Source organism: Furipterus horrens, unplaced genomic scaffold (assembly GCF_987537825.1).
Source record: "Furipterus horrens unplaced genomic scaffold, mFurHor1.1.pri manual_scaffold_10, whole genome shotgun sequence".
In the NCBI taxonomy this organism is placed as follows: domain Eukaryota; kingdom Metazoa; phylum Chordata; class Mammalia; order Chiroptera; family Furipteridae; genus Furipterus; species Furipterus horrens.
This window is the reverse complement of record NW_028327180.1, coordinates 23,257,673-23,270,601: the sequence shown is the minus strand read 5'-3', so window position 1 is coordinate 23,270,601 and position 12,929 is coordinate 23,257,673. Positions and strand designations below refer to the sequence as shown.

The 12,929-nt window shown below is 32.5% G+C and overlaps 1 protein-coding gene and 1 non-coding gene across 2 annotated transcripts in view; both read right to left on the bottom strand.

The window, feature by feature from the left end:
* The window catches only part of FSTL5 (follistatin like 5), a 494,569-nt gene that overhangs the window by 230,705 nt on the left and 250,935 nt on the right, over positions 1-12,929 (bottom strand). Inside the window, exon 5 of the mRNA XM_090288197.1 lies at positions 10,658-10,778. Within this exon, the coding sequence (XP_090144323.1) occupies positions 10,658-10,778 (121 nt within the window). The remainder of the gene's footprint in view (positions 1-10,657; positions 10,779-12,929) is intronic.
* Positions 1,890-1,996, bottom strand: LOC149999371 (U6 spliceosomal RNA). The gene has a single exon (XR_016513876.1). It is a non-coding gene; the product is annotated as a U6 spliceosomal RNA (small nuclear RNA).

Here is a 12,929-nt window from a genome sequence, read left to right as displayed (position 1 = left end):
AATGCAATTCTTGCTAAAAGGGCAAAAAAGGGTGACCGTGTTTGCCTAGATGTTGAGGAATCATTTCAATTAGAATTGAGAAATCTCACTATCTTCATGAACTATCATAATATCTGAAAAAAACGTTATATTTCAGAAAGTGATAACAAGATTGAAATCAAAATAAAAACAATTTAAAAAATGGTTCAAAATCCCAAAAGACTGAAAAATATTACTGAAGAGGAAGTGTTGCCTCACATGAAAAATCATTTACTGGACCTGTTTATTTCCTATATGTATAGCTCTATGTGAAAATGTGCTTTCAATGTTATAAAAACTGGGAATGAAGTGCTAATATGAAACCTTTTACAAACATAATACTAAAATAAAGTTGTTTAATTACAATTATGGGGTGCCAACATGTGAATATTTACATGCAATGGTGTCTATAGCACTGTTGTCTGTTGCTTAAACATAGTAAAAAGGTGCTAAAGTGTTTAATTATACATTTTTAGTTGAATATTAAAATGTCTGCAAGAGGCAGGATAATAATCTACACATTTTAATGAGACTGCAAAATTAATATTCTTCATAAAAGAAATGTGTCAAGCCATAATGAAAAAAATAATTACACTCAATATTTCAGCAAAATAAGTTGATCTCAAAAGAAAATATTAGTAGTTGTATAATCTAGCAAAATGCAAACATTAAAAAAAGTAGACCTGTCACCTATATACTCTTCAGAATGTTAATATAGACCATTCTTATAAAAGGTGATTCTAGTAAAATAGATTGGAAATATGAATAGTACATACTTCATGAAACACAATTGCTTGTTCAGATCCTTAGTTTGCTCAAATAATTTAGATTATCATCTCAATTTCAATTTTTCATTGGAAAGAAAAAAGTTAAACTTTTATTACTTGAGTCACTCAAAAATTTTGCAACAAATTGTTCACACCTTCTTTTCCTTAAAAATTCTATTACATCACACATGTACATTTTTCTACCATGATAGCATGTTATATTAAGATATCTAGAGATAATGAAGATATCTTTTCATTTGGAGTTTGACAAAGCAAGAATTGTCTAGAGTAGATTTATTCCGATATCTTTGTAAATCACAGCAAACTTGTATAAGATTATTACTAATACTAATTTTGGATTGCAAAATACATAATTTATTTTATAGCAACTATCAGCTTTATCCTCCACCAGGTATTTGAGGTATTTCCTCTTGAATATATCTTAAATCCACACCCTCTCATTTACTTAATTATCTCAAAATGTATCACCTAGAGGATTGCAGCCTTGAGTCAGTAGTGTTCTAGTAAATGTTAAAAACCAGCTCTTTGAGCTGGAACAGGGTAGGCAGGGGGTCGTCGTCGGCAGCCGTCCATCTCGAGAGACGATGGTGTAGCTTCTTAAGAGTCTATCTGCACCGCCGAGAATGGTTGTGCAGTCCGACTCGGGAGTGACACGGTATCTGTCTCCTCCCGTGTTGAATCGACATCTTGCAATGATGCTGGAGTGTCCTCTCCAGTGGAGCTGAAGCTACAGAGCCTGGGCAGGGTGATATGGAGGGTCTGCTGTTGCCCATGCAGCAGACCCCCCCTCTCTTCGCAGCTGAAGGATCCAAGGGAAAGACGGAGTCAATACAGCTTGGTTTCAGGTGCGCCGCAGGAGTTGCCGGTGTTGACTACAACGTCAAACCGCCTTAGGGACTCCGGCTCCGGATTTTCTGTCGGGGTTTACTCCCTTAGCCTTTCCCCTGAAGAGGTATGCCGCAAGGCAGTGGAGGTTTTTTGGAGTCAGAGTTTTCCTTCTCTGATGTGCCCTGACTGGAAGATCGAACCAGCGACACTTAGCTCGCAGGCCAACGCTCAATCCACTGAGCCAAACCAGCCAGGAAAAATATGGAACGCTTCACGAATTTGCGTGTCATCCTTGCACAGGGGCCATGCTAATCTTCTCTGTATCGTTCCAATTTTAGTATATGTGCTGCCGAAGCGAGCACAGGCAGGGGGTAGGGCATACTTTTATATGTAGACATACTTTTTAATATCTGTGCTGCGAAGGTTCCCATTATGGGCCAATTTCCAGTTTCCAATTAACATCACGTGGATAGCAAAACTCCTGAAATTTTAACCATCAACTTCAATGCTCCACTGATTGCAGTGATCCACTGTTGTTTCTGCTTCTGATCTTGCTTCATAACTGCATCTTGTACTCAGCTTCACAAATAATCTTTCCAAATTTAGATCTGACAGTTCCATATCCTACCTATTACTACAAAGATTATCTCAGTTTATGCATTTTGAGATCTAGTTGCTACCTCCCTCCTAAGCCTCTTTTTCTTTTTCACTAATTTTCGCTTTGTACTTCCACCTTCCTCCACTAACTGCCTACAAATTTCCATACCTCTGTATTTTTTGATATGTTCTCCTTAGCAGAAAAGCCTTGCTCTCTTTGACATTCTTCTTAAGAACCCTTATGTTCAGAGGTATACTTAATTCAGAAGTTATTTCTGCTTAGAATCCATCTCTGAGGGTGGTCTTTTTTTTGTTGCCCTGTTGTTATTTCATACGTCACTTTTATTGCACACAGTATTATTTTGTGATTGTCTTCTTTTGTTTAATTTCCTAAAGTTGAGAAAAGAAAATGTATTTTATCTATCTTTATTTTTGTAGTAACTAGCCTTGATAATGTCACATAAAGATATAACAGATGTTGGTTGTTTAATATAAGGTTGATTGTTGTGACTTGAAATATTAATTTAAATATGTAAAAGTATATGTAATTAGATCACTGTACCATTAATAAATTTTAAACTGCAAAATACATAAATCACTTTTTATTTGCCTGGCTTTCTATGATCTCTCCTCAGTTTCTCTTCTCTCTGTCTCTCTGTCTCCTCTTCTTTCATCATACCTTGTCTTTCTAATTTTTATATTTGGCTGAAAATGTTTATCTTTTTGGAATAGACAAGTACTATATACCATATCCTAGGATGTCTAGTTTATTTATTAATTAATCCAGTATTATTGTCACTAGTGACTGGTTATAGCAACATCAGATGAAAGAAATAATTATTTGATGTCCTCCAAGCAGTCACTATACATGTGCATTACCTCTCAAGATGATCCATAACCTGTAACATCCATAATGCTCTAAACATCATAAATGCTTTCTAGTCCTATCTGGTCACCATCTACAGGGGTCTGTTCACATTACTTGAATGATTGGTAACGGGTTTACTGTAATTTTCTTCCTTTTTATAAAAAAAAATTCCATTAGCACAAACACATTTCACAGTGAGTACATTGCATATGATGGACACTATTCTGTGCTTCACAAAATCCTCAGGCAGGCAGCTGAACAGCACATGGTGTGGTTGCCTCATTCCCATTTTTGTTAAGAAGTTCATTTAACCTCAATCTATTTTTAAATTGGCATCTAAAGACAAAAATTAATTATAGATTTTAGGTAAGTATACTTTTTGTATTATAGAAAATGATTATTCTAAAATTTCATGAGGATGTTAGCAGTCGTAGTTTATCTTTATGCTAAAGATTCACTCACACTGCAGAAGTGGAGGTCCCTTATAAATGAAGGAAGAAAGTTGTAAAATAATTTCTTTAAGAAATTAAACTTTGTTTTTTGATTAAAAAGAGTACAGAGTCAAAAGGTGGAGTATTACCACAGTGTCTGACATAAATAATTTAAGTAGCTAATAATCATCAAACTAATACCTGTATAAAAATCTGAAGATGGATGTGTATTAATGATTTATTCTGCTAATTCTTAAAATTTATCTTAAAAACCAATTTACTAACATTTTACTGGTTTTAGAATATATATAAAATGAATCACCATAGAAAGTGTCATTCATTGAATTAAGTATGTTAATAAGGCATTTTGTACATACCTTATTAATGTATATGTATATGTAAACACACATATCTTATTAATATATATGTACACATTTTTTCATTGTGATTACCCTGAAGCATGAGAATATATTTTAATAATTCCTAAACATTAATGAATTATTTGGTTATGTTCAGTGTAATACATTAATTCTCTTAGAGTTTTTAGATGTTATAATAGTCTGGAGCTACATTCACTATGTCAAAAAATGTGAATATAAAACATTACTCCTTTTGGTGTATAAGATCCCTGAAAATGTTTTACTGCTAATTATTGGACTAAAATAACTCAAACTTGTAGCACTTCAGTTTTCAGACTGCACAGGTTCTCACTAGAAGACTCACAATGACTGGGGTATTTATTTTAAATCAGAGTGAAATATTAGTCATTAATTTAAGAATAAGAATATTAAAAATCATAAAATATATTTTTATAAATGTTAACTGTAGGCAGGAAATATATGATTTAAATGATTCATGGATAATACAACATTTGGGAGACATTGGACTAAAGTGCATTAAATACATTTTATTGAACTCTATTTTTATTTATTTTATTTATTTTTTATTTTTTGAAAGTACTTTAATTTATTTGTTGTTTTACCATTACAGTTGTCCCACTTTTTCCCCCATTGCTCCTCCTACCCCCAACCCCTTTTCCCACAGTCAATTCCCACCCCGTTGTCTATGTCCATGGGTCATTTATACTAGTTCCTTGACTAGATCTTTTCCCTTCTTTCCCCCCTTTTCTTTTTCTTTTTTTAAGTTATAGTTCACATTGGTACTGCCTTAACCTATTTTCTGTCTATTAACAGTATATAAAAATAATTAATCTCTTTAGGAACAAAAACCTGTCCTTTGGAACCCATCTCTATAGGTTGGGTTTCAATAATCATTTTTTGGACAGTACCTTCCCAATAAGGTATAAAGAACGCAGATACAGTAACAGTAATATGACATGGAATTCACCTGTAAGCAAATGGTGCTAAGCTGTATTTACCAAAACTGTGTGGGATTTTTAATGGAGCTAAATAGTAGAACATTATCAACATGACAGAAGTCTTCCTCTTACCTGTGTCTTCCCACCCTATTCTCCTTTGACTCTCCTCCCAAAGGCAACCATCATATTAACTACTAAAACCATAGATGAGTTTTACTTATTTTGGATTTTATCTAATAATACATGCTGCATACTTATGTGCTCTGCTTCTTTGCTCAGCTCTACTTTACCCCAAATTTTAACACCTAACTTTTCAGCCACCAGTACTTTTGCTTCCAACCATATATCACTGCTGACAATGCAGTGAGCAAAGTCACCAATGACTTCCTTCTTGCCACATCCAGTTGTCATTCATCTGTCATAAACTTCCTTGTTTCGAACTCAGCCTTAGAAATTATTGGTCAAGAATTGCTAAATAAATTTTAATGATGTACTCCTTTGGCTTTCTTCCTACCTCCCTAAGCATTTTGTTGTTAAGTTTTTATTCCCTATTGCTCTTTGCCCATCACCTTTCTCTTTACAAACTCACCTCCGGTAACCCTCTTCTTGTCAGAGAATCAAATTTTAACTATGCACTTCATATTTCTATTTGTGACTCAGAGCTCCCACTCGAGCTCTACGTCACAATATTTTCCAACAAAATGTTTTTATTTTAATGTGTCGATATGTCTAAAATTTAACTTTACATGATTCCAGATATGCTTCTCTTCCTGTGTTCCTTACTTTAATCAATAGCATGATTGTTCACCATAATATGTAAGCTAGATAATTGGACATTATCCTTGACCCTACCCTGTCCCTCCCATGTATATGTAATCACTTATTAAATGAAGATGATTCTGACTATAAGTTTTTTTCCAACATGGAAAATACCTGAATTATTTGCAAGTAGTGTTACTATTGTATTATTACTGCTGCTCCTCCATTTCTGGCCCTATCACCTTTAACCTCTATTACTGTAATGGTCTCAATTCTCATCACTAAACTCTGCTATTTTTCTCAAAATAAAGGTCTTTCATATACTAATGATCTAAAGTCTATGAATGCTGATGCTTCTATCGTTATTAGGTGGTTCCAATAAGTAATATTTTATTATAGAAATTGTGATTTCCTAGAAAAATGAATTTTCTTTCTCTTATAATGTGATTATCAAATCTACATTCCATTAAAATGTATTTCATATAAAAAGTGATGAAATTTTAAATATAATCATGAGTGGTCAGGTGATTTAAAATAACTATTTCATGTTTTTTTAATATTTTTGAACTTTAAAATCTTAATCACCTATTCTTTTTAAGAAAGATTAGTTTCAATATAAATGTTCACAATTGATACATTATGCTTGCAAAAAAATTATTTTATGTCTAGCAGAAACACATCTTCTTTTGGATCTTTGCATACATAAAGATGTTTTAGAATGGAGAGAAACTTATTTAAGTTTAACATCAGAACATAAAACACTAGAACACACATGTATAAGGTTTAAAAATTGCAATTCATATCAGTTTAATAGGATTTAAAGAATCTATCAGAGTTACACAAACTCCTCATTTTACATAATTTTAAGGCTTAGTATCACAGTCAAAGCAAGTTATCATTTAACTCAGGAAATAAGATACATAGAAAGCACTTTCAAAACAAATATCATGTCTCTGATAGTCAATGGTTATCTAGAAATTGCAAATGAAAACAAAAAAACTGTCTAACATCACTAATCATGGAACAGCATTTTATCATATTAATTTGACTGCAAAAATAAGTAAATATAAACATTTATTTGAACATTATTTCTGAAATTAAGGTCCTCAGTTCATATATGGTCATCTTGTCTAATAGCAAGTCACTTGTATTTACCTACAGATTTAAAGTAAAAATACAGTATCCCATGCAAATCAACTGAATCAAAATTTTAATTTAATTTTGAGTTGGAAGAAAATAAAACACTGAGTTTTTGTATATTCATTCAAGACTTTGTAGTTAATAACGGCACTATTAAGTCACTTTTAATTCTATTTTTAAAAAAAACTTTGCCTTAAAAACCTACACTTCATTAAAAATATTTAAGACAACAAAATGCCAGGGAGAGGCGTGTCCATGATGTGACCAGAGGACACTGTTTCCTCTAAGTATCCCCAACTATGTCACTGACATCACTTAAAACTTATTTGATCACATTAAATAGATTTAAATTTGTTAATCAAATAATACATGATAAGGAATACTTGATTATCGCAGTGAGGATTTAGTTTAAATACCTTATTAAAAATCAAAGAAGTTTTAAAATAATGCCAATAACTCTGGAGAGAAATGAAGAATATCATATAATCCCTGTTAGAAATATTAAAATAATTCATCTTATTCAGAAAGTAATAAAGCTATTTTATAGAAAACCCTACAACTACTGTAATAACATTGTAATAGTATAATTAATAGTTGATAATGTGCTGTTTGTTAGCATTAATGTTTTCCTGTTTGGAATTAACTGTTATTTTGCTTTCTTTCATTTCACATCATGGCAGAAAGATTAAAAAATTGGTACCCAAGAAATCTGTCTATCATTGTGTCTACCAGTAAATCAAAGTGAGTTTTCAAGTTTTCTGGCCTTAGCTTATTTTTGTGGATATTCATTTAGGAGCTTTCTAGTTTCCTGATTTTTTTTCCTTTTCTTTTTATTTATGTATTTATTATTATTTTTTTTAGGTACTGTCAGGGGAAATGCACTCTGGATGTAAAAAATTATTAGTTTATTCTTTTATTTGTCATTTTTATCACTGCCTGCTTAAGATTATATATTCCTAAGGGAAAAAAATTCTATCTTTTCAAGTTGCTTTAACTATCACAATACTCTACACACATCGGTAGTTGTTACACATTTTATTCATTATACTACCTAGGCTTTTATAATAGAATAACTTTTAAAATCATACCGTTATACAAAGCCTGTTATTGAACTTCAGAAAGTTGGTTTCATTGTAAAGTACTATAATAAATTATAACATATGGAGAGAAAGAAATTGATATATATATTCTATTCACAATTAAGTAAAAACACATTTTTGTTAGTGAAGATACATCCATACAAGTTAATTTTCCTATCTCCAAAGGGTCATTATACAGTTTGATGATCTTTTTAAATAAGGACGTAACACTGAAAATGTAACTACCTTTCAGAAAACAGTTTGGCGAGATTCCAGGATAATTAAAATACCCCATATAATTCCAGCATTACTTAAAAAAATGTGTTCTCTAAATAATTATGTGAACATCATTTTATCATTATTAAGTGATAGTTTTGTGGTTATCTGAAGAAAAAGCTTACAATATGATTGCTTATTACAAAAGTTTTTATTACCTAATATTTTTGTGACTCAGAATATTAAAAATATAGACCTTTTGTGTTATGTAGAATTTTGACCTAATGGCAGAATAATTACAATATTCATTAAATTCAGTTATTTGCTATAACTTTTATAAAATTATAACCATATTAGCTTCTAATACTTAACAAAATCCTATATATTTTCTATCCACATTAATAGTTCCTAATACAATCTGGCTCCTTTATAAACAACGTTTTACTATTTCTCTACTGAACACTTTTATTGATTATTCAGATTTTTGAATCACAGAATATTATTTATCAGAACAATATACTGATTACTTTGCCTTCTATAACAACTACAAACCATACCCCCTGAACAGTATTATTTTTCCTTCTGATATGTGCAATCATCAATATTACAGGCAAGGTTCTTATTTACTGATATTGCAAGGGATCATTACTCAGTCTTGGCTGTGCTTTCATGAAAATAATAAATTATTCACACTTATTTTATTTATTAATATATATTATTTTATTGTTGTTCAATTAGTTGTCCTAATTTTCCCCCATTACTCTTCCCTGCCCTGTCCCTCCCGGCCCCGGCCCTGTTCCCTCAGCCAATCCCACCTTATTGTCCACGTCCATGGGTCCTTTATACATGTTCCTTGACTAGACCCTTCCCCTTCTTTTCCCGCTTATCCCCCTCCCCTCTGGTACCTGTCAGTCTGATCCATGTTTCCATGTCTCTGGTTCTATTTTGCTCATTTGTTTGTTTTGTTCATCAGGTTCCTCTTATAGGTGAGATCATATGGTATTTATCTTTCACCACCTGGCTTATTTCACTTAGGATATTCTCTCCAGTTCCATCCATGCTGTCACAAAGGGGAGGAGTTTCATCCTTCTACTGCATAGTATTCCATTATGTAAATGTACCACTGTTTTTTAATCCACTCATCTACTGATGGGCACTTATGCTGTTTCCAGCACTTGGCTATTGTAAATAGAACTGCTATGAACATAGGGGTGCATAGGTTCTTTTGCCTTAAAGCTTGTAATGTGCAACTATTTCACATATATTAATTTGTTTGTATCAAGTATTACATAAAATATAATTCAAGATTTTAATACAAAATTTCATGTGATAAGTAAATTGCTGTCCTTATTTATATGGATTTTCAGAGATTTAAGTACTGTCCGCAGTATCAGGTCGCTGATAGAGGGCAGAGGCATAATTTTAAAAAATAATCTTTTTTTACCCAGTACAAATCCTATTTCTTGGAAAGAAATATGTAATGCATGTATATGTATATATTTAATGTATAATGTATGTTTATATAAAACATATTGGTTTCACATGTTGAAATAAATTTTATTTAACTAATTGGTGATTTTTAAATACCAACCAGTTCATTTCTTTTTTCTATTTTTCTTACACACAGCTCCTAAACTTTTCTTTTCTGTCTTTTTTTTTTTTTTTGTCTCATAGTTCTTTCTCTTTGAATTATTTTAAAAGAATAACTGGCAAAATTTTTTTACCAAGTCATCTTTATAATTCTCTAAAGTGCAAAGAATCAATTTAAGCAATTTAAACAATATAAATTATTCCAAAAGAACTTAAATATGTTTTCATTCTTATGCTAAAGATTATTATTAAAATATACGATAAAGAAAATGTGGCACATATATACCATGGAATACTACTTAGCCATAATAAAAGATGAAATACTGCAATTTACAACATGGGTGGACCTAGAGAATATCATGATAAGCAAAATAACCTGTCAGATAGAAATTGTTAAGGACCATATATATGTAAGCAACAAGTGAAAAAACAAGAAAAAAATGCATAGACATGGATAACAGTATGATGGTTAGAGAGGAGGATAGTAAAGGGTAAAGGGGGCCAAATATAAGGTGATGGAAGATGATTCGACTTTGGGTGGTGAGCACACAATGCAATATTCATGTCATGTATCCTATAAATGTACACTTGAAACCTATATAATCTTATTAACCAATGTCACCCCGATAAATTGAATTGAAATATATACAGAAAGTTACAATCATCTAATTTGCTTTCCCAGTAAAGTAAAAATGTCAGTATGCAAATAATAAAATTATTTTTGTTACACCAGGAAAACTAGTCAAGTGCTGCTTCTACTCTAAAATAACCTTGGAGAATGCACTGAGGATTCAATGTCTTAAACTAGAATCAGGGTTAGCAAATATTTCCATCTCTTTATTTTACAACTACTAAATCTTGTAGCTTTTACATATATTTTAATATAACAAGGCACTTAAACTATCTCAACTAGATGACTTCTCTTAAGAAAGAGCTTGTATTTTGAGACCAAGCAAATATATCATTTTGTGTAAATAAACAGAAAAAAAGTGAAAGAGGGATAAAGGAATGAATCTTATACTTACGGAATGTTCTGTAAAATTCTTCAAGAGCCAGGTGCTTGTCAGAGTTAAAATCATCGTATTTCAGTAGATCATACAAAATACAATCTGAATGATCCTTGCCAAGTTCTTCCTGTTTTATCACCTGACAAGAAAATTATAACCATACAATCATATCTGTACCTTAATATTTCTACAGTATTATTAATTATGTGTAATAAGCAATTAATAGATCATTTTAAGTGTGCGGTTTGGCAAAGAACTGAATCAAAAAAAATCTCATTTTTAGTTACTGGACAAATCTTTAACCATTTCAAAGATATAAATTTAAGATAGATACTTAGGATTTGGTCTGAATGCTCTAATAAAGATCTCAAAGTAGGACACAGAAAATATGAACATTAAAGGAATATTTTGTATTTCATTCATTTACTTTGCTCCATTTATACTGACTCAAGGACATATCTCCACGTGAAAATCGCTTCCTGTGTCTCAGTGACCTACTGACCACTATGAAATAAAACAGGGTTCTTTCCCAAAGAACAAGTAAAATAGTTCGTTTCAACTTTTGTCCTTGTATTATTTGTGAAAATGGAATTAGACTGTTCTTACTCCTCTGCCCAATCTCCCCACTGAAAGTGAAGCCATTTGGGATTGTGCATTAACTCCCTTGGTCACACACAAAGGAGCTATTAAGCAAATGACTGTATCCAGGAACCAGATAGAATTAACCAATTGATGATGAAAATCTATGCAAGTGTGCGTTAAAAAAGGCCCCAAACTGCTTTTCTTCTCTATGCTCTGTCCTATGGACTGAAGCTGGAGCTTTTTTGTACTCTCCTGCTTTGGATTATTGCCTGCCATACAAAAAAGCTTCCCCCAATTTTTCAAAAACACTTATGCATTCCAGGTAGCTCCATGGGCTCTCATATTCTCCCACAGACAGAGGCAGTAGTTCATCTTGCTTAGAGCTGCGCATCACAGTGTGTGTTTTTTAAAAAGTTAAGCAGGATAATGAGAAAATAGGCTATGAAGTGAGCCAGTTCTGGGTTCAGTTCCTGCAAAGCCACTTAACAGTTCTATAATTTCCGGCAAGTCACTTAACCTTTCCCCAATTAGAAATTGAAGATAGTAACATCTCTCTCTTTCATGGTTGTAATAAGATTACACACAAACACACATACATGTATACACATGTATAGTCAGAGGCAAGACAACATATAATACACACCCAAAGGAATCATTTAAAGTTAAAGATAATGACTCTTACATAGATTTTCAAACCAGTCTGTGCTTGTTAGGGTTGTGCAATCACAATGCATTACTGCTTCTTGCAGTAGAGCTGTATGTTTCAGACTTTCTTTGTTATATCAATGACAGATTTGTGATTCTAATTTCTAAAGATTTGCAGACGCATTTGAGCTATTTTTAAACCTTTTTTTTTTTTAACACTCGTATGTTAAAAGTTCACTTACAACTGAATGTGGATGATCTGTTGAGACAGGTCTGAGAATGGACCTTAGCATGTGAGCCACTAGAATGCCCAGCCCCATCTTTAGGCACCTGAGGAATAATATACAACGACAACATATTCACTGCTAAATATAACTTTGAACACGTAATGCATTCTCTATTCTTACACATGGTATTCAAGTTCTATTGGTTAAGCTGATAGTTCCTGCCCTAGAGCCAGCAAAAAAGGCAAAACGTTTGTCTGCTTTAACTGGTCCCTTTAAATAGATACTGTTGATAGCAAGAATTAAACACTACACTTGAGGACAGTCCAGCTGGAGGGATTACAAAACTACCTAAGATGGCTTTAGCCATCTCTCCTATCAGCCTAATGAGAAAGCAAATACTGTTTTTCTACTTAGAAAGGAACAGCGCTCTCAGTCATTCTACATCTGTTAATTGTCAGAGCGTGGAAAATGACTTTCCTGGGTCAGCGAGGAAACCATGTATTTGATCTTACCTTGCTATACTCTTTCTAAAGATCCATAATGCTATTGTGATAATTTTAGGATTCAGTGGCACCAGGATGTGGTCAGGTATTTTAACAATATTTTTAATGATTTTTACTCTCACACCTTTTTGTAATAAGGTGAAGATGGAAGAGAAAGTTGAGGGGAAAGCTGTCATCATTTTCTCTCTCATATTTAATTCTGTTCTAATATTTTACTCTAATTAAATCATGTACGAGACCAAGAGAACAAGCTGCCTTTTTCCTGAATGCTGGCTCTGGCATCAGGCTAGCTTGATCTTGGTTTGATCATGATCATAGAACTTAAGCTGGGCA